At 41.3% G+C, this 23,563-nt stretch overlaps 1 protein-coding gene across 1 annotated transcript in view; it reads right to left on the reverse strand.

The window, feature by feature from the left end:
- The window catches only part of LOC138956094 (dual specificity protein phosphatase 10-like), a 26,414-nt gene extending 9,915 nt beyond the window's left edge, over positions 1-16,499 (reverse strand). The window contains exons 1-3 of the mRNA XM_070327557.1: positions 14,394-16,499; positions 2,139-2,300; positions 1,617-1,802 (exon numbers count right to left, since the gene is read on the reverse strand). Of these exons, the coding sequence (XP_070183658.1) occupies positions 1,617-1,802; positions 2,139-2,300; positions 14,394-15,288 (1,243 nt within the window). The 5' untranslated portion in view covers positions 15,289-16,499. The remainder of the gene's footprint in view (positions 1-1,616; positions 1,803-2,138; positions 2,301-14,393) is intronic.
- Between the last annotated feature and the right edge of the window lie 7,064 nt (positions 16,500-23,563).

A 23,563-nucleotide genomic window follows, 5' to 3' on the forward strand; every position in this document is an offset into this window, starting at 1 on the left:
ATCTTAATCAGTCTCATATTCGCCTAGCATCTCTCTCTCTCTCTCTCTCTCTCTCTCTCTCTCTCTCTCTCTCTTTCTCTCTCTCTCTCTCTCTCTCTCTTTTCTTGTTAGTTTTCAAGTTAACAGCTCGGCGGTTCGGCTACTGTTTCGTTTGTTTTAATCCCCCCCCCCCCCCCTTTCTAATTTCTATCTTAATCAGTCTCATATTCGCCTAGCATCTCTCTCTCTCTCTCTCTCTCTCTCTCTCTCTCTCTCTTTCTCTCTCTCTCTCTCTCTGGCTTTAACGTTCAGACATGACCCGCTCTCTACGCTTCTGTCTCATCACCCCCCCCCCCCCCCACGTATCTCTCTTCACCCCCCCTCCCTCTGCTAGTCTTGGAGGGAACAGAAAAAAAACATAAAGTGTTTCGCACCACTGCTGGTAACGGCTGGTTGCACGCCTGATTTGACAGAAGCGAGCACCATTGATATTCAAATAAGAGAAAAAAGATTGATCGTTTGTTTTGCACCTCGGTCAAAATCCCGCAGCGCCGCATATCAAAGGCCTAATTGGTATGCTCTTGCATGTTCACGACTCGCCTTTTGGATGCTAACTTCATTACACAGAGTAGCTTCTAATTGAACAATAACTACATTTATTTGTGGTCATTGTTTTTTCTATGAAAAGTAGCTTCTAATTGCACAGTATGTAAATCAATTTTTTTCAGTGGTTTTCTGTGCCATCACGTCAGAATCTCTAATGATTTTCACCTGTCACTGTGCTCTTGAGCGTGTTGGATCCCCCCCTCCCCCTCCCCCCCCCCCTAAAAAAATCGACTTGTATGTTATACATGTAGAATACGGACGATTACGAGGTTCGCAACTTAAAATCTTCACAAACCCCAACAAAATACGATACAAAAGGTTAAAGAAAGGTACCAACTCGAGATTTCAATAATACTAAACCAAAAAAAAAAAAAAGAAAAAAAAAAGGCATTTGAATTTTTTGTTTAAACACACACCCAATTCGCACCACTTTGTTTACACAGTCATGCAATTTTAGCCCAGGTTATTTTAAGGACTATCAGACTCCACAGCAAGTGGGTATAAACGCTCTTATCTCGATAGGAGCCAGCCTGAACTCGACATGGTGGCTGCCTTACACACAGAAATGGAAACACCTATCACGATCTTTTTCCCCACCAGCAGACGATTCAGGTACACACATTAAACGCATGCACTATCTATATAAACACTTTTTCTCCTGCATTTGATTTCTCGACTCGTCTGGGCTATTTTTGTCTCCAAGTCGCATCCAACAAAATGAAAATAAAAGAGAGAGAGAGAGAGAGAGAGAGAGAGAGAGAGAGAGAGAGAGAGAGAGAGAGAGAGAGAGAGAGAGAGAGAGAGAGGAGAGAGAGAGAGAGAGAAGAGAGAGAGAAAGAGAGAGGAGGAGAGAAGAGAGAGAGAGAGAGAGAGAGAGAGAGAGAGAGAGAGAGAGAGAGAGAGAGAGGGGGGGAAGGGGGATCAAGACATACACGGACAGCCAAAACGAACACACACAACAAAACTACACTAAACAAACAAACCGCTAAAACAGCAACAAATCCAAAACTGTAAAGTAAAAAGACACTTACCGATAAATTCTAGTGCTTCTTCAAAATACTGTTTGAGGTTCTGTTGCGCGCTGTCGGAGGCCGGGATTCGCTTGTACCGAATGCCGTGTGCTTGCCAGTGCTGTGGCACGTGCGCTGTGACGTTGAGAACGTAAGTGATGTTGTGACGTCGTAACCGCTCCAGGTCTGCTGCGTCACGTTCGTTACCTGTGCAAACATGGCGTAATATTGAGTTAAGTTCATTTTTCAACACACAGACTAACAAAGATTATAATGACGATGTAAAATAAGAAATAAAAAATACAAACTATAGTTGTACGTACTTATGCACATGAAAACAACTGCAAGCAACAAATACCCCAATTACCATATTTCAACCACCGTCCCTTTTGTACTACAAAAATGTATTTAAATACCAACCTTACACACAAAAAGTACACTCACGCAGAGTAAAACACGGATCGCACCACAATACAATACTAAACGATCATCCCTTATTGTCGTTCTTTCTAAACCGTAACATTTCACAGAGACTAAACTTACCGAGGTAGAGAAAAGGTAGAATTTGAGAGGCGGTGGCAGTTTCGATCTCCGGTTCTATTGTGTCATTGGTAGGACTGCAGAGTAGACGACCCGGCACCTCTAGCTGTGGTCTGGAACTCCAGCACAGCTCTGGATATTCCGCTTCAAACTGCTTCATGCCCCCTGCAAGGACAGAGACAAAACAAGGGAGGTAAGTGACAATGTTGGATTGCGGCCCTGGATTGCTTTGGTTGGGACTGAGAGATGCTGAGGAAGAGGAGGATGATGATGATGATGATGATGATGATGATGATGATGATGATGAGGAGGAGTGATAATAATGAAATACCTTCCTCTGTGTCTCTCTTCATAACCGCCACACACACAGAAACGCGACCCATCCCCTCCCCTCCTCCCCCCCCCCCCCCAACACACACATTTCACTGGGTAAAGACAGACAGACAAAAAGAGAGACAGTCAACTGTATAAATGGCTCGGTAATATTTGCTGTCACGTGCGTGCATTATCTTTTTTCTGTCAATTTCAAGTTGTTTCCTCCTTGTCTGCGGTAAACACACGTCACGTGACCACACGTCACGTCAGGCCAACACTTCGAATTCATAATAAGGAAAGGAATCACAAACGCTGCAACCATTTTGGGAACAAGTGATCAAAACAACGATCACAAATACTTCTTAGTTATTTTGATCCTTCGCCATTTTAAACATAGACATGTATTTAAATGTAGACCACAGTCTATTTCTCTGCAATACATGAAAGTTCACCAGACCACATCCGTATCAACAGTTTTTCACCCATTCTTTCTTTATTGAGCGTGTTGCTATTCTCGTTGTAAACACGTACTATGAATAGATATAAATGTATCTGTTTATCCGGGTGGTGCTTAGGACACATCCTGAGACGGGTCGACATAAATATAAAATTATATATCATATAGCAGTGTTGCACAATTTCTGGACATAAATCTGACTTGATTGACCTTTCAAGATAGGTGAAGATCGTCATTGGCACTGCATAGGTCTATAAATGAAAATTGAGATTACTAACGCTATAGCTAGCGTTGGATTGCACAAGACCTGTTCATGGTTAAAAAATACTTGTGTCTGTTTCTACAGTACTGATATGACGTACGTTCAGCTCTTTTGTAGAGGGCACTTTTCCTGTGTATTTTTCTCTCTGGCATGGTGTATTTCATTCGAAACATGCCGCGAATTCGGTCAAGTAAAATTACACTGACGTACTTTCAAAGTAAATGAAATGCACCCACATAAAACTGGGCGGCGTTGTTTTTTTTTTCCAAAGTCCCACTCGCCCACATGTGAGTATGAACGGTTTAGAAGATACTGTGTAATGAAATCAGCCAAACATGACGCCTCAGTTTACATACGCCTCTTACTCACTATCACCTTTCTCTCTATAGATAAACACACTCACGCACGCCGCTGATTCACGTTGTAAAAAAAGGAGCGATCCTAGTGGGCTAACAGTAATGCATGAACCACTTCCTATCAGTATTACAAACGCATTGAAGTGGGAAGAGTGCACAGGCTAGCGTCAATGCATGCGTTTTGCTGTGGAACACTTTTGGGGAGGGGGGGTGAGTCGGGCTGGTTTATATTTTTAAACGTACTGAAGGGGGGGGGGGGGGGCGGTGGTACTACTAAGGCCGGTAGTCAGTATCCTTCTTTGTGTACGGTCTCGTCCAAGTTGTCTTTCACATTCTGAGTTAGCCTTTCACAGTCGTCATGCATGGGTGCGTGGTGTGACACCAACTGCACTGCATAAGAACCGATACGCTGGTCGATCTCCCACCCACGTATATTTATTATATTTATGAAGGTAAGGTTGGGTAATTGATTTTTGTCACGGCTTCTTCATACACAATAATTGTATGACATCAAAAATGAATTAATCATAACATTGTGTTGTCTTTTAATACCAACAGGTAAGCCTTCGGTTTCTACGCTCATTTCTATGAGCAAAATATAAACCCACAACGAATCAGTCAAGAATGGACAGGAACTTTAAATGTATGTATATATATACGCGATTAAGCCCCAGCGGAACATTTCTAGGTCCGCTTTTTAACTCTACAATGCGCATTGCTTCACTCTTTCACTGCGAAGAATAATGAAATCCGGTTTCACAAAGGAGTTCAATTTCAAGCGCTTCCCAGTACAAAACCCGACCTTGAATCTTATTGTAAACGAATACAATATGCCCAATGGAAAAGTTTTGGGGTTGGATATCAAACTGGTAAGCTGCGCAGGCCAAACTTTGGAGGATAGGAGGGGACATATTTTGAGAATTACTTTAAACCTAGCCTGTTTCAACGTTTTGGGAATTCCGCGGCCTGCTACCGAAATGTGATTCTGAATCACGAAGGCTTTGAATGGTATACCGGTGAGCGTTAAAGAGGGATGTTATACTGATCACGGAATCAGAGACTAAATTTTCAGCGTGCAGTCCTGTTGTAACATGAAGTGCTGGGTTTAAAATGACTCAAAATTACAATGTGCGGTGATGCTTGACGATGGTTTTAATTGTTATGCTACAAAACGAATGAACGCAACAATATTATACCGTGTATTAAAAATAAAAGAACAAACGCAGTTTTGAATAAAACAAGGCATATATTTTACCCTTAAAAACAAGGCATATTTTACCCTCAAAACAAGGCATATTTTACCCTCAAAAAAAGGCATATTTTACCCGAAAAAGGCAAAGAAAATCACTTTCATATCATCACCGAGTAACGCTCATTATCAACACACATACTTCCTTGTCTAATTCATTAGTCACGGGTCAGGAATTCTCCCCAGAACGACAAAAACAATGTACTATTTCATGATTAATAACAAGAAACCATCCATTTTGCTTTACATCCACAAACATCAGTCACAAACCAGCGGATTTCCAACAAAGTACGGAAAATAGGCGTTTCCTTAAAAATTCCACCGCTGAGACATACACACAGAAACAGACTCACAGAGTATAGTAAAACTAAAAGTGTGGTAAGCTTTCACTAAAACAAAGGGGCCACAGAACACAGAGCCACATTCCTTCGGTTTGTAGCAGTTATAACTCTGTGAGGTCACCACAGTCGGAATACGACACAGGGCATTCTATGCTAGTGAATCATAATACATAGCAAAACGAAAGGAAAGGAAGGGGGAAGGAGAGATTAAGTGAGGGGGGGGGGGGAGGGGTCGGTAGGGAGAGGGGAGAGGCCATTTAAGGGAGAAGGGGGAAGGGGGGGGGGGGGGCGTGATCACGATCTCCGATTACATTTTAAGCTTTTATTCCATACAACTTGTTTAAAATTAATTTTTTGAAGAATTCAAAGTATTATTTATCAAATTAAACTCTCTTTTTTTTATTGAACAAACACTTTTTTTTTAAAAGTTTATTCATAAAGAAGTAAGAGCCTACGAGAAAGCTGAAGTTATTTTTAGAGACACTTGATGACTTTGACGGTAAACAGTGTCAAACCTCGAATGAAACAGTGTCTTTCACTGCAGGAGATCATTCCATGAAAAAGATTAAAAAATAAAACAAACACGTTTTCAAAATATTAATATTCATTAAAAGTTATAAGAAAAAGAACAATGAAGACAAACAATTAAAATCTAATGTCATCCTTTTCAGACGTGTTCGCTTCCGGATGCTATGCTTGTCAATAACGATTAAAAATCAATTTTAAATGACAAGAACAGAAAGCGGAGGAAATATCTCGATTCTGGTGCCCTTTAATTAACTCGACAAGGCGCCGGTCTTCTGCCATGTATAATTACGTTAAATTGATAAGAAATAATGTTTTCCGAAAAAGTATTACATTCAAAAGGAGAACAACTCTCAGTTGTCCTTGTTGCTGTTGCCGTTGCTGATTTTCCATTCTTCGTTGTTATATTCTATATTTTAATTTGAGTTATTAATTCATTTGTTCGTCTTTTTACTTGTCAGCCTTGTTGCTTTACACACCAGTCGAAAGAAAGAAAGGAAAAAAAAGAATAATAAGAAACAGAAATTGAACAGAACATAATAATAATAATAATAATAATAATAATAATAATGTAAAAAACACAAAAACACAAAACAATCACAAAAATACAGGAGAAGAATAGAAATCGGTCAAAGCGTCGTACAAACACTGACTCAGCCTGGCGTCAAGGAAAAGAAAGACGAGAAGAAGAAAAAAAAATAAGCGTGGGAAAATATTAACATGAATCCATCCATGCTCCCAGGACCCCTCGCTACATGAATGCCCACTAATACTACATGAAACACTAACTTATCAGGCATTAATTCGTAAGGGGAATGAATGATCTAAGACATGAGGCATCGAAGGCCGGCAAAAATTCCCACAGGGCTGACCATCCTTAGAATGAGATAGCCCACACAAGAGAAACCCAGTCATTCATGATCGCCAGTGCTGCTTCTCCCTAACTTGCCGCTGGGTTATGTCAGCGACCGAATAGGAAACAAGATAAAGAACAGAAGAAAGAAAAGACTGTGGAAAAAGTATAAGTCGTTTCTGCCGGGAGAGGCTGACCGCAGGCGGGAGGAATGACCGTAGGAGTGCCGGTCAGATTTGTTTCCAGTTCGTTCAGTTGGGTCATTGGAGGTAGAATTAACATCGTGTATGCTTGAATAGTTTGTTTTCTACAGGGGACGAGAAAATGCAATTGGAAGGCGAAATAGAAGATGTAAGAAACAGAGAGAGAAAGAAAGAAACAGTAATATGGAATGAAATAAAGAGTAAAATACTGGAGAAATAAAACACAGAGGAAAGTAAAAAGGTAGAGGAAAAGAAGAGAATAGAAAAAAAATCGACACAGCTCGTCGTTATGCGCTAGAATTAACCAACTTTCCTCGTGTGACCATAACACCGGTACACGAATGTAATCAGTTTGGCTCTGTCCTATCCCAAAACATCGGTTTCACTTTCAGTTCGTAAAGGTCACCCGAACCAAATTTAGCCCAATAGTAATTTACCAGTCTGCATGCAGCGAAAGCAGCCCAACAACACAGAAATCTAGACCAAAATAGAAAACAATCAATGCTATAAAGCTGGCGAAAAGAAAGTGCACGAACAACATACTTTTTCTTCTTCTTCTGCGTTCGTGGGCTGAAACTCCCACGTACACTCGTGTTATTTGCACGAGTGGAATTTTACGTGTATGACCGTTTTTTACCCCGCCATTTAGGCAGCCATACGCCGTTTTCGGAGGAAGCATGCTGGGTATTTTCGAGTTTCTATAACCCACCGAACTCTGACATGGATTACAGGATCTTTTTCGTGCGCACTTGGTCTTGTGCTTGTGTGTACACACGGGGGTGTTCGGACACCGAGGCCAGTCTGCACACAAATCTCTCGCCGAACGTGGGGACGAACTCACGCTGACAGCGGCCAACTGGATACAAATCCAGCGCGCTACCGACTGAGCTACATCCCCGCCCCAGAACAACATACGCAAATAGTGAGAATTACAGTTTGCCTAATGGAAAAATGATGCGTTTCCAATTTTCGGGGCACAACGTTCGATAACTCGAAGAGTGGTACAGAGAGGGAGGAGGGATGGCTGCTGATATATATAGAGAATCAATCCTGTTTTGTCTGTAAACTCAGCTGACATAAAATGTACTCAGGAACAGAAGAAATCAGCTTACAGGATCTTACTAAGAAGGAAATGAATGTATATCAGCTGCAAGTGTGGAGGGTGAGGGGAGCTAATATATAGTAGAGAGAGATTGAATGTATATCAGCTGCAAGTGTGGAGGGTGAGGGGAGCTAATAATATATCGTAGAGAGAGATTGAATGTATATATCAGCTGCAAGTGTGGAGGGTGAGGGGAGCTAATATATCGTAGAGAGAGATTGAATGTATATCAGCTGCAAGTGTGGAGGGTGAGGGGAGCTAATAATATATCGTAGAGAGAGATTGAATGTTTTTTTTCACCAAACGTTGTAAAAATCGCACAATATTTAAAATATATCTACGACTAGAAGTAGATAGGCCGGCAAAGAGTATTTCATGGAGGCACCGGGGCGGGCAGTGGTATCATTTCTCCATCGGATTAAAGACATGGCAACCCCCCCCCCCAAAAAAAAAATGTGTTGTCATCATCGCGTTTCATCTTCAACCTCATTTCACAGAAAATCCCCTTCCCAGACCTGCAGTGCCAGACGGCAAGTAAATGAACGTGACGTAAGCACACTCGATCCATCAATGCTGACATCGACATTACTGGCGACAACAGTTACTACGCATGTGCTGTGCCGAGACAGGCCAGCGAACTCGGAATGAGACAACAGACTGTTGTTGTCCTCTGCTCCAAGAATTCCAAGCCTGCGAGTCGCAGAAGAGACACAGAGAAGTGTCAAGCTCGAGCCAACGGCAGCTGATGTACAGCCGCAGAACATTTAAAGTATAGATCTACAAGGTTCATCACTATACAGCGTACCGTTCGGTCGCCACGTGCTGAGTTCTCCCTATTGGCGGAGCATGAGTCATCGCTGGGTCCATCTGGGTCATTGACCTATTTCTGCACGCGCCTGTGACTAAACACCTAGCAACGTTGTGCGTTCGCTGTGTGTGTGAACTAGAATCGCGCTTTTCTATGCATGGCTCTCGCATTGGCTTTTGCGAATAAGTGCAGTGGTGTCTTTTTGCTTGAATGTCACCTTTTCTTCGTGTAACGGTGATGCAACAAAAAGGGTGGTTTTAAATTTGATCAGCTCTTGTGTTTGTAAACTGTTGATTTTTTTTTTTACAACTTAGCAACTGACCCTCAGTTGTTGTTTCTGCTGGGTACTGGAGTATGTGTTTCGGTGACGTAACCAAGGTGTTAACGCGTCTGTAAACCGCCTGTTGATTTTTGATGTTATTCATTTGTAAAATGCAAATGCTCTTAGGTTTTCGCCAATCTTTCCCCCTACCACTGACGTAGTCTGGTGGATAAATCATCAAGTACCTTCACCCTATTGACAATTCCGTGATTTTCCTCGAACTGACGTCTTTTATTCGAATAAATTATTGCGCATGCGGCCCCAATGTTTTCGAGTGTCACTCGACGTCCTGTTTAAAACTTCAATTAGCTGCAGTGCTCCCGCAAAGTTTCAAGCGGAATTTCAATAACCGAGTGATTCAAGTGCAAGTCACAAGCCAAGATAAAAAGAGAACATGAGTGCATGTGAAACTGAGTAGCCGACTCCCGATACTCTGCATTCCAGGAAGTAAAACTAAAAGCCCCTACGCCTTGTTCAAGTACAGTTTCAATTCAATGACGCTTGATAAAGACTACCAACTATTAACTCTTAAACAGTATGAATCATCAGAGCGAAAGCCGGATCGTCTGAAGCGCGTTCATGCGGGAAGTCACTGCATTGCACAAAGTACTTATGTCTTAGCCTACCCACTCACTCACTGAGTAGCCTAACAAAACTGTTACTACCGTTTCTGGTTTGTTGACACTCGACGTCATCACCATTTCGGTTCGAGAGAGACAGCATTCTGTAGGTCTGCTCGAGCAAATAGTAACGCTACTCGACTAATGACACAAACATCCCACCAATTTCTTCCTTCCCCTTTTCCCTGTTCCGCCTCCCAACTTACAAGTTCCACTACTAGCTGCCTCTATGTAGGCTTACCTTGCGGTGGGAGAAAGTATGTTGTTTTTGTGTGTCATGGAAACTTGCTTACCGTAAGCGACCGTACCGAAAGCGCAAGGTGTGAGGGGTGATTAGAAAGTTTTTGTTCGGTTCGAGGCTGTTAACGTAGTGTACTTAGTTAAAAGCGTCAAACTTATTTGGTTTTGGTTGCTAAGGGAGACTGGTTGTTGATGATACTGATAACAATGTGTGGGTGTTACTGCGAGACTTTGTGAAAGGAGGACTACTTCGGTTCTTGTCTTAACTTGTCTTGTCTTGAGTCTTGAACTTCATAAACTACAAAAATAAAATGGGGAGAACAGGTACTGTGCAGAAAAAGAAGTTGTGTTCAAGAAATTACGAATATAGCATGATGTACAGCAAGTGTCATTAATCAGGAATTAGATGTAAAAAAAAAATAATAAAGCCAAGAACAAGAAAGTAAACACACAGCCATGCAACAAATCGGGCTAGACCCAAAACAAACAACAAAAACAAACGTGTAAAACATTAGGCCCCCGGCCTCCCCTCTCCCCAAACCTCATTCTTTCACTGCAGTACGTTCTCTGCACTAATATAAAGCTTTTAACAGTCAAAACCGGCTGCAACGAAACCAGTTGCGTTACAACAACAGAAGCTGTGAGCACAATGCGCACAGTGCACTAGCAACTACCGTTAGCTGCACTGAAAACAATGCATGCACTGTCTACCTAATCATTTGTATGCCGCGGCCTTTTCCGTCAGCAAGTGTTGGCAATGAACAACACATGTCATTCCATCACTGCATAGCTCTCAGTCTAGGTCTCAGACTGGCATAGCATAGCGCTCAGTCGTCTACCCCCACCGCACAGACCCGTTAGAGTAATTTAGTAGTGACGTAGGTAACGTACGTAGCAAGGTCGTGACTCAAGCTGGAGTGTGCCAACTAATTGTCTGTCACCGAGAAAGACAAAAAAATAGAGAAAATGTCACCCAACTTGCTCAGCAACGCATTCCAGATTTCGCCACCGACCGACCGACCTTGATGGAATGTCTGAGTTTTAGAGTGTCTGTAGTACGAAAAATGGCTTTGGTTTTAACGTAAGGAAGACGTAGATAATTATAAAGCATAAACAAGATTTAATATCTAAAGAAGGACACATTGATTAGGATAAGCCATTACTATACCTTTGCAGCTTCAGTTTCAAAGCGTTACAATTCCAGTTACAAATTAAACGAGAGTTAGGCGTCATTCTCTGATGATTAATCAAACAGCTTGAGCTAATCAAAGTGATTGAAACATTGTTGTTATACCATTGTGTGTGTGTTTTGCAGTTTGATGGAATTGTCACAGCACACACAATGCAACATAGTTAATTCTTAAGTAGCCCTTGATGTGTCCTTGTTGGCTATTGTACTTCAGTTGCACATTTGTATACGTGTCAAAGAAACACTTCAAAGTCAACAACCTCAATCGTGATCCAACTAAAATACTGCACATTTCCTAGCTATAGCAATTAACACTGGAACAGAAAAAGAACAGACACAAGGCCATGTCATACTGATTAGGCCAAAAAAAATAGGTCTGTTTACGGTAACATAGGCCCAAAAAATAGGGTCGGTAGGTCGGGATTTTTTATTTTTTATTTTTCCAAAAAACCATATTTTTACGTTATTTTGCAAAAAAAACCCAAGATTTTTTTTTCCCCCCAAATGCCCAAAAAAAGTCTAGGGTCGCGCGAAAAAACTAGGGTCGGTCGGGTTACCGTAAACAGACCTATTTTTTTTTTTGGCCTTAGGCCCAAAATGCCACGCTTTACTTTATCCCACAGAGATAAGCCTGACATCTGCACTGCTCCAAGCAAAAGCAGTTCTCACAGCAAAACACTTTCCACTTTCTTTTTTAGCAGGCACTACTAGTCGAACAACGGCAACAACAAGAGAAAAATCTGCTATTGCTCCAGGAAGGCTGATGTTCTTTAGACATTTTTATGGAAACTCTTTTACTTAGTCTTGAAGTAGAACTTATTGCAGCAATTTATTTGTTAAACCGGCCGCCAGTTTTAACCGGAGGGTATTTTAATCAACAAAAAAACCGGTCACGGCTGGCATTTTACAGCTGCAGAATGGAGAAAAGTTTTCCTCATTCGCCGCGATCTCGGTGACCGAAAATTGGGACACGGCACAAAAATAGAGCAAAAGGAAAAAAGAGAGAGACAGAGATACTGTTCTTGCCACCCTTAATTGCGCTTGCAGTCAACAAGGTCACTGCAACTCAAATTTATACGAACACACTGTGTGAGTGAGTGAGTGAGTGAGAGAGAGAGAGAGAGAGAGAGAGAGAGAGAGAGAGAGAGAGAGAGAGAGAGAGTTGACCTCAATCCTCGGGATATTACAGGCGCTGACTCATGAATTTCCACTGTGCATGCGCGAAGATCGATCAATAAACGCAACCTTGGCAGTTTTTTCAACAGCAGCAGGGCTATGCTGTAGCGGCGTGGGTCACGTTACAACACAGACTACAGCAAGCACACATGACGAATGTTCGCGAATGCGTTTTATCGCTCAAGATTTATATCAGCTAAGACCTTGATTTTATGCAGCTTGGGGAGCCAGCTTGCGTTGCATTGTCTGTGTTTATTTATTTTTTTTGCCAAAGGCTGAGTCACGCATCTGGACAAACATCTGGGCTACGAAGCGTTGACAGAGGGAGCAGTCGGTGCGGCGAAGGAAAAAAGAGAAAGCAGAGGGTTTGAGTGCAGAGCTCTGCAAGTGATGTAGTGTGTGTGTGTGTGTGTGTGTGTGTGTGTGTGTGTGTGTGTGTGTGTGTTATTGTGTGTTACTTTATTATTGTGCAATGTATTTTTTAATTAATTAATATAATTTAACTGAGAGAGAGAGAGAGAGAGAGAGAGAGAGAGAGAGAGAGAGAGAGAGAGAGAGAGAGAGAGAGAGAGAGAGAGAGAGAGAGAGAGAGAGAGAGATCTACACGTTTCCAAAGCATTCTCGTAATTTGTAATTGTACAATTGTTCAGCATAAAATTACTGCACCAACATTTTGCGATTTTTTGTTTTGTTTAATCTCAATATTGCCTTTCGTTTTCGCTTAAAAAAAGCCTTTGCACACACAAAGATTGGGAGACACACACTGGTAGTGGCATTACTGGTAACCAAGAACCATTGTATATTATAATGCATCCTTGAATCAAAAGCCAAAAGGCTGTGGTCGTTTGTGACAATTTTACAACAAGGAATCCCCCTACACAAAGATTCAACAGATGGAAGACCCACATAATCATACACAACCATTGCAAGCACGTACTTTAAAAAGCAGTGCACAGAGAGACAACGTAGTTTATGACAGGTTTCCAAACGATGAATGACCTCACAAGGATCCAAACAGACGGGAAGACCTACATAGTCTTACACAACCACTGCAAACGCATTCTCAAAAGCAGTGCGAATAATAGTATCACATCAAAAGTGGCATCAGTTTTATGACAGGTTCGGAAACAATGAGTTACCCCACACGAAGATTCAACAGATGGGGGAGACTGAAACTGGGGGCCAGATAATCATCAACAGCCGAACTAAATTGCCTGTTTCAAGCCGGTCATGTTGTGACTGTAGTAATGGACCCGCGAATTAACACTTTGTGGAAAGGACTCCCTGTGGGAAAAATCAGTGGTCAGACAGCTCGACCACTATAGACGACCTCACGTAAGCCCAGCTGGACACAACATGAGTGGAGTTAGACTCTGACTCATACTGACGGAATGGCGGTGGCGATTGCTTTCTTAGTATCTCATCTCAAGGATGGTTGGGGCTGTTCAGTTCAGCCCCGCGTGCGACCTATAGCTAGTATCCTTTGTACTAATTTAAATTTGGCCTTCACGTCATTGTGGTTTAATTTTAAAAGTGGCAACGTGTGACAAAGCCATGATCCGCAAGTGACGGGTATGAGACATGCCGTCATAGTCTGTGACTGATGAAATGAAACTGGTTGAGGAATCGCCGTACGGGCTGACGGTCCGATCCGGGTCAAGATTAGCAACATTACAAACAATCATAATGAAATGTTATGGGAAGTATTTGGGCAAGAGGATGTCAAATTAAAATTCGGGAGTGGGGTTGGGTGGAACTGAAAGAGAGAGAGAGAGAGAGAGAGAGAGAGAGAGAGAGAGAGAGAGAGAGAGAGAGAGAGAGAGAGAGAGAGAGCGAGAGAGAGAAAGAGAGAGAGAATGCAATATCATGTAACTGTACGTACTAATTTTGTTATTCATACAATGTCATGTACATGTATTGCCAGAGAAAAGAATGACACAGGGTGTGACACATACAAATATTCCTAGATGAGTATAGTAATTAGTATGCGCCAAATATGACGAGAGAGGACAAGAGCGATGGAAATACTGATGTGACACCATGCAACAGAAAAGTGTGAATACGAATTTAGTGCACACACACACACACACACGCACACACACACCCAAAGTCTCTCTCTCTCTGGTTGCAAAACCGAAACTATTTTTGCTCCAACCATTACCCTCGCAAATAAAGAGTTACCCCCGCCCCCCTCCTCTCTCTCTCTCTACCATACTCTCACACCCTCCTCTCACTCTTACCTTGCAGTACAGCAGGCTGCTGGCCGTCCTTGTGCAGACGGGTGAGCACGATGTGCAGGGCGCTGTCGCCATCCACCACGTGGCTCCCGAGACTCTTGTCGTCATACAGAACGACGTCACGCGTGACGTGACGCTTGCGCAGGTTGGAGGGCAGAAGGTCCATCACCTTGATCTTGCCTTGCTGCAGACGCTTGCGGTTGAAACGATCAGTGCAGCTGATGTTCAGCGCTCCCTGGACGTGTCGGGAGTTGTAGCAGAGAAACGGGCGACAGTCGATCACCAAGACGGGACGAGCCTTGCTGAGCTTGGCGGCCAGCTCGCTGGTGGAGATGGCTCTGACCGTCATAGAAGGAGAAGAAGGAGGCGTCAGCTCACCACAGTACTGCCCATGGCCGTTCAGTTCTTGGGTGATAGTGCGGAACCTGCAGTTGTTCTGCAGAGTCTGTTGGGAGGAGGAGGAGGAGAGGACGGAGGCAGCGGATGCTCGCTCCAGCACAGCCTCGTGAGGCTCGATGGGGGAGGCATCCGCAGACCTGTGACCCATACAACTCCCGCAGGAGACGGATTCGGAGAGCTTGGACGACAGGATGGAGGCTGGGGAAGCGTTGATGAGGTCCAGCCGAGGCTTCTTCTCGCCTCGTTCTCTGCCGGACAGGGCCGAAGCCAGGTCCAGCTTAAGGTCAAATCGTCTCCGCGAAGCCAGGTGGATCCGCTGGGGAGCGAGGATCTCGATGTCTCCGGACTCAGGCATCACACTGCTGCAGCTGGGCGATGAGACAGCGGCGAGGACCTCCGCCTGAGCCAGCTCAACGCACGGAGGAGGATGGTGGTGATGATGACGATGGAGGGGATGAAGATGAGGGTGGGGGGAGGAGGGGGCCGGGAGGAGAATCATAGGCCCGAAGAAGCTGCACCATCAAACATACTCAAGCTTTCCTGAAGGGGAAGGCTCACAGTCACTGACAGGCTCTGATCTCTCACCACCTGTAGCAGGAACGATGATCGGCAATGAGATGCAAAGTGATGAAGCTTGTCGATTTTTTCTCTATATCATACAAGTTGTTTTGATGCCGTCAGTGGTTGTTACAACCGATGCACCCTCCGACCACTTGTAGCAAGCAAGCAACACTGCTCGGGGAACTCAATATTTATGTAGGTCACATCGAAGGACGTGAGAGAAACATTGGAGAGAGACAATCCACGGTATAATCCAAATGGCTTCAGTGTAGTCAAGGCGAGTAGAGTTCTGAATTTACATCCGAACAAACGACGATCACTCAAGCAATCACAAACCGCGACAAATACCGACGGATCACTCAAGGTTTTTTACCTTTTTTTGGCCTTCTTTTCTATCACTTTCTCACCCTCAACACTCTCACACACGTCCGTCTTTCGCGGCTGGCATGAATGAACTGTTTACTTCGCTGACCTGCGCAGCAAAGCAGCTGAGAGCGGCGATGAGATCACCGTGTATTCCAAATTTAGCAACAGCCAACGCGAGAGGACGACTGCACGCGTGGCGCCGTCTTGGCTCTGATTGGATAAAGCCCGCACATGCTCAGTAAAGCGGTTTCCCCCAGTTATGAGCTGCTGTCCTTGCCTGCCTTTTGCGAGTCACCGTCTGCACAAGCCACCCATACTGTGTGTGACTGCTGCAAAAAAATTGTCATAAAATAACGCATCTGGCAGATAACCTGGTCGTCAAAACAACGCAGAAACGTCTGAATTGCAAGTAAACGTGAATGAAAAATGAGCACACAATTTTCAAACCATTTACTTTCTTCGAACAACGAAATAATCGTCTCCTTAGCGATTGAGGATATTGCTACATTTCATTTTTGGTGTTCATTGTACACAGTGATTTGACAGCCTCTCTCCTCAAGCCAGCGTCCGGTTGCTAGGCAAAAATAGCAACGCCGGGCAGTTTCGCTTCATCACTCAGTGACTCGGATGGCAAATCAGTCAGCTGCTGAAATCAGCTTCCATGAATAAGGGGTATGACATAATTGAAAAGTCTCAGAATCAGACAATGAGTCTGGAACTGAACGAATAGAGTATCCGGCGCCGCATGGCACGGCGTGCGTGGCAGTGACCTATTTTCGTGCCCTTTCGAAATCCAAGTTTGACTAAACCTTGGGTGACACGTCGCGCATGTGACCATGAATGTTTGACGCTACCCCAATGTAGAAAATTCGTGTCGCCGAAGAGACAGCGTGACACACCAATCAGTTTGAAAGCGGGTATAGACGCCGGGAAGAGTACACGTGTACAGTCGAATAGCAATGACCCTTACTGCATACAATTCAAACGCAGTAATGGAAATGTTGATAAGCGGGACCACTCAGCTGTTAGTGTATTACACAGTTCAATGTCATGAAGGAGACATGCGTAATTTCGCAATAACTTGGGAATAGTCCGGCTGCATGGGTATTCCGTGAACGCTACTGAGACAAATATGGACTGGGTGGCCGAGTGGTAACGCACTTGCGCTCGGAATCGAGAGGTTGCGTGTTCGACTCTGGGTCAGGCCGCTATTTTCTCCCCCCTTTCCTAACCTAGGTGGTGGGTTCAAGTGCTAGTCTTTCGGATGAGACGAAAAACCGAGGTCCCTTCGTGTACACTATATTGGGTGTGCACGTTAAAGATCCCACGATTGACAAAAGGGTCTTTCCTGGCAAAATTGTATAGGCATAGATAAAAATGTCCATCAAAATACCCGTGTGACTTGGAATAAAGGCCGTGAAAGGTAAAGTTTCGCCTAACAGGCTTGAGGTTTGCTGGTCGATGTGAATGCGTTATATATTGTGTGTAAAAAATGTTTGTTTGTCTGTCTGTAAAAAATTCCATTTCACACGGCAGAAATTAGTATGTAAAGCGCGGAGAGCACAGTTAATTGTGGTTCGCGCTATATAAGCTCACCATAATAAATAATGAAAATAAAAATATCCATAAGTATCTAAGGGGTAGTCAGCTACTGGAGTAAAACTGACATATTCATGGTCATTTGTCATCATCATTAGTCAAACTAGTTTGAGTCGTTGTGTTTTTCTTGTTGCTTGGCAGCCAAAATTACTTTATCTCGAAGCTGACATTTTCTGAATCAGTTTGGCGAGGGAGAATGAAATCAGATAGTATGACGTCGTCTCAGTTTTCAGTCGTGATTAGTAGTACGCAGAAGACACGTGTCAGGAGAAACCGACTGACACATTTTGCGCAGAATCGGCCCCCCCGCCTGCCCATCCCGTCACACACTTTTATTTTATTCACCTGCAGTTTGAATTAGAAACTTGGACGACAACTTTTAGCGTTTCATGATCATCATGAGAACTTTTTTGTTCTTTCTTTTCTTCCGTCCATCCTCCTTTCTTTCTTCTGTGTTTTCTTTTTTCACTAATAATAATACTCATTCATTTATTTCCCCCTTTCTTCCATCTGTTATCCAGCTGTATTTATTTATAGCGATCGCCATTATTATTTGAGTCTCATTAAACCAAAAACAGAAATCAGTGACCACTCCTTATTGAAATTGACCAACTTTCTTGACGAACTGAAATTATTCTGTTAATTTTGTGATAAATGTCCGACTCCTTTGATGAAAATGACCACCTTTCACTGATTGTTTTCTGATAATTTCACTCATTCGTTTACTTACCCTTTCTCTTTATTTCTTTTCTTTAACTCTCAACTGTTGTTGTCAGAACTTGGACTGAACATGAGCCAGATGATTGTAACTCATACACGACTGACCCTCTCACACTCTTACTCACGCACTCACAGACTATCGTGAGTCAACGACTGAGCAAGCTACAGCCTGTTCATACACACCCTTTCATCAAGACACAATTCAACTACCAAACTGAGCGTGACAGTGATTCAGTCTGTTTCGTTTGGACATGAGAACGACACTACATTTATCAGTTAAAAAGAAAAAGAAAAGAAACAAGTCGCGTAAGGCGAAAATACAACATTTAGTCAAGTAGCTGTCGAACTCACAGAATGAAACTGAACGCAATGCAACGCAGCAAGACCGTATACTCGTAGCATCGTCAGTCCACCGCGCACGGCAAAGGCAGTGAAATTGACAAGAAGAGCGGGGTAGTACTTGCGCTGAGAAGGATAGCACGCTTTTCTGTACCTCTCTTCGTTTTAACTTTCTGAGCGTGTTTTTAATCCAAACATATCATATCTATATGTTTTTGGAATCAGGAACCGACAAGGAATACGATGAAGGTGTTTTTAAATTGATTTGGACAATTTAATTTTGATAATAATTTTTATATTTTTAATTTTCAGAGCTTGTTTTTAATCCAAATATAACATATTTATATATTTTTGGAATCAGAAAATGATAAAGAATAAAATGTACGTAAATTTGGATCGTTTTATAAAAAAAATATTTTTTTTACAATTTTCAGATTTTTAATGACCAAACTCACTCATTAGTTTTTAAGCCACCAAGCTGAAATGCAATACCAAACCCCGGCCTTCGTCGAAGATTACTTGACCAAAATTTCAACCAATTTGGTTGAAAAATGAGAGCGTGACAGTGCCGCCTCAACTTTCACGAAAAGCGTGATCGGATAAGTAGAAATATTGTAGTTAAAAGTGTTAAGGATGGTGGCCTTGATGTTCCTCACGTTAAGACTTATATGTTAGCCCTGAAATTGACTTGGATAAAAAAGTTGAGGTTTACGGTCCACAAATGGAAAGTTATAACAACTGTTTTATATCCCGATGTGGACAACATTGATGTAAGTGGTCCTAGTCTTTATAGCGGTAAACAACATAGTAATAGCTTTTGGAAGGATGTGTTTAATGTTTATGAACAGTTTCGGTATAAAATAGATCTAGAAACCTCCAAAGAAATATTAGCAGAACCACTTTTCTTCAATAATAATATAAAGATTGGGAAGAAGACTTGTTTTTTTCAGAATTGGTTTGATAACAACATTTATTTCATTGGTCAGTTGGTTAATGACAATGGAAGTTTTTATACCTATAACGAGTTCTGTGAAAAGTATCATATCAGAACCAATTTTTTGAGTTATTTAGGATGCGTGGGAGCAATTAAAAAATACATAAAAACGTTTAATATTGTTTTGGAGAATAATAGTATGATTGATAGTAATAAATCAGTGTCAGTCATTCACTCCCAAATAAAAGGAGCAAAAGTGTATTATGAAAAATTACTACAGGATGGAAAGCGTCCAAATTGTTGTACAAAATGGGAAGATAAACTAGAAGGTGATATTGATTGGAAATTATGCTTTAAATATGTAACGAAAATTTCTGAAGTAAAACTTAAATGGTTTCAAATTCGAGTATTACATAGGATTTTAGCAACAAATGTGATATTAAAACAATTGGGAGTAGTAGAAGACGTGATGTGCCATTTATGCCGAGACGAGAGGGATAGTATTCAACATTGTTTGTGGGCATGTCAGTATGTACAGTCATTTTGGAATGATTGGAATGATTTGTTAAACTATGTTAAAAATGAATGTCACAATGTTGAGAACATATTTTTTAGTGAAAAGTTTATTTTGTTTGGTATTGATACATATTTCAAAAGTAGTACAGTTTTTGATTTTATAATATTAAATGCCAAATTTTTTATTTACAAGTGTAAGTATGCAAAAGCTGTTCCTACAATGGCTGCATTTAAAAGAGATCTGAGAAAAAGGTATTTGGTAGAAGAATATTTAAGTAAACTTAATTTTACATATAATACATTTCTCCTGGAGTGGTACCCATTTAAACCTCTGATATTGTCAAATGATTGATTGTCTTTCTGATTGAGCTGGTAAGGATGAAATTTGGTTTTTGGAGGTAATAGGAGGTTAAAGATATTTCTCAGTTTAGACTCGAACACAAACATTGTCTGTTTATTTTGCAACAGCTAAACGGGGAACAGGACTTGGTGTTTTACAAAATTATCAAATAGAAACATAAAAAAAGAGACGTTTACATAATTTATAAATGTATTGAATATGGGCTGTGTGATTGTATGCTTTATCGTGTTTTTCCGTTTTGTTTTGTTGTTGCCTCTTTTTTTCTTTGTCTTTGTTGGAGATGCATAGTTTTGTATGGTTGATGTTATTTGATGTTGCTGTGTGATGTTGATGTCGTGTACCAAAAAGAAATAAAAACGTGTTAAAAAAAAAATAAAAAATAAAAAATAAAACTTTCACGAAAAGCCGGATATGACGTCATCAAAGACATTTATCGAAAAAATGAAAAAAATGTCTGGGGATTTCATACCCAGGAACTCTCATGTCAAATTTCATAAAGATCGGTCCAGTAGTTTAGTCTGAATCGCTCTACACACACACACAGACAGACAGACAGACAGACAGACACACACACACACACACACACACACACACACACACACACACACACACATACACCACGACCCTCGTCTCGATTCCCCCCTCTACGTTAAAATATTTTGTCAAAACTTGACTAAATATAAAAAGGTCGGTTTGGCCTCTTCATCGGTTATGTTCAAAGATGCATGCGAATGCGAATGAAACTATCAGATAAAGAAAAGAAAGATGATTCAGAGTCGGGTTGGCCTCTAGATCGGTTCTGTTCGAAGATGAATGCGAATGACACTATGAGGAAAAGAAAAGAAAGATTGTTCAGAGTCGGTTTGGCCTCTAGATCGGTTCTGTTCGAAGATGAATGCGAATGACACTATGAGGAAAAGAAAAGAAAGATTGTTCAGAGTCGGTTTGGCCTCTAGATCGGTTCTGTTCGAAGATGCATGCGAATGACACTATGAGGAAAAGAAAAGAAAGATTGTTCAGAGTCGGGTTGGCCTCTAGATCGGTTCTGTTCGAATATGCATGCGAATGACACTATGAGGAAAAGAAAAGAAAGATTGTTCAGAGTCGGGTTGGCCTCTAGATCGGTTCTGTTCGAAGATGCATGCAAATAAAATTATCACATAAAAAAAGAAAGATTGTTCAGAGTCTGTTTGGTCTCCAGATCGGTTAATACGTTGGGACATGCAAATGACACTGACAGAATAATAGGTTAGGCCTATAGGTCGGTTCGGTTCGGACATGCAAATGACACTATCAGATAAAGAAAAGAAAGATTATTCGGAGTTGGTTTTGCATTCTGTCTTTAAAATGTATTCATGCGACAGTATTGAAGGGATATTGGCCGCCGGTAGAAGCGATTCTTTTGGCCCAAACAATAGTGTATAATAAATGCTGTGAAATAAATCAGTTTACATACATGCATAATGCTTTACTGATGGAGGTGCTCGGGGTTTAGGCGTTGAAGTTAGGCCTTTAATGCATTGTTTGCAGTGGAAAGTGGAGGAAACAAAAGAATATAGCTAAACGTTTATTGAGAAACATTATTTCCTCTGATCTCACACTCAAAGCAACTATTCTCCAGCTCTTAAATCAAGGTAATTGAAGATACGGGTGAAAAATGCTTACTGTACCCACACAAAGACAAAGACGTTACATTGCGTTACATTGCGTTACATTGTATTGTATTGCACTGTACTGCATTGCATTGTATTGTATTGTATTTTATTGTGTTGTCTTGTGTTGTCTTCTTGTGTTGTGTTGCGTTGCGTTGCGTTGCGTTGCGTTGCATTGTATTGTATTGTATTGTATTCTATTGTATTCTATTCTATTCTATTCTATTCTATTCTATTCTATTCTATTCTATTCTATTCTATTCAAACCGGACTCGTCATTTCATTTCGCATGCAGTTATTCTGCGCAAGAAAAAAAGGCTTTACTATTTGCTGTGTCTCCGGATAAAACCAGTGTGTTTTGTACGTGTCCATGTGAGAGGGGGGGGGGCAAACGTGCGTGTGTGTGTGTATGTGTTTATGTGTGTTTATGTGTGTGTGTGTGTGCGCGCGCGCGCGCGCGTGTGTGTGTGTGTGTGTGTGTGTGTGTGTCACGGTGTGTGTTTCTGTTTCTCAGTCTGTATGTCGGGTTCAGTCTCTGTGATTTTGTGCGAAAGCATACTCATGTATATACTTACACACGCTTTTTCTTTAGAATCTCAAAACTGATATGTTTGCACACCGTGGGTAATACCGATTTGATATTTTCTGTCAACAGACAAATCATTAAAGCTATACTTTTTTTGTTAGGACTACAAGAATGATATTTTTGGATGCGAATATGAAACAACCTTCTTGAAACCTTAGTACTTGATAAGCCTCGTCGGCAGTGGATATAATGATTTACTTCCTTCTTTGGAAATGAATGAGACTATTCTAATACACGTAACGTGTGGGTGCAGATAGTTAGCCTATAGCTATATATTGCAATTCTCTGCTATTTTTGGTATCAAGGAACTGACTAATGTAGACTTGAAAGAGTGTAAACACTTCTCTGTTTATTAGCCTGTGATTGAAATAGATGACACGTTCTTTGTAATGTCAAATGACTAACTGCCTTCCTTATATCATTATTATGTGTTTCCTGCAAGCAGGCAGGAAATGGTAAACCGAAAATCAAAGGCAAAATGTTTTGAATGGCTGGTGCTCTTCCGCAATGTCATGTGATTAAAGGAACTGATTATTTTTTTTATATGCGACTACAATTGTTTATTATGACAAACGAGCCTTTTTAAATACAATTAATTAAATTAAATCCTCATTGACATAATGACTTATTTTTTAGGCGAATGACTTATAACTTCATATAATGTTCAATTCGCGTGCAAAAAATGCGATCGTATGTTTTTAACATGCTTTCTAACGAGAATGACAGGTCCATGATTATAGAGTATAACTTGATAAGATTATCTTGTGATATAGGCTTAAAACACATAACGATTACCAGCCCAAACCAATTCAAAACCAAACCAAACAAAACCAAACCAACAAACTAAACCCTACTTAACAAAATCAAGTGTTTGTTATTCGTATTTTTCTTGTTTTCTTGTTTGTTTGTTAATTTGTTTAGCTTTTTCGTTCGCGCAATACGAAAAGCCTTATCAGCAAGGAGTGAAGTAATATTCGGAGTAAAATATGATGAGTATATAGTGCCCTTAAAATAAAAAGTGATAACATTAGCAGCAGACGATATCTCCCATCATTTTCTCGATCAATTCAGAAAGAAATCCGTTTGAAAAATAATAAATAAATACATAAAATAAAATAAAAACATCTCGTGAAATATTAT

This window comes from Littorina saxatilis, unplaced genomic scaffold (genome assembly GCF_037325665.1).
Source record: "Littorina saxatilis isolate snail1 unplaced genomic scaffold, US_GU_Lsax_2.0 scaffold_823, whole genome shotgun sequence".
NCBI lineage: Eukaryota > Metazoa > Mollusca > Gastropoda > Littorinimorpha > Littorinidae > Littorina > Littorina saxatilis.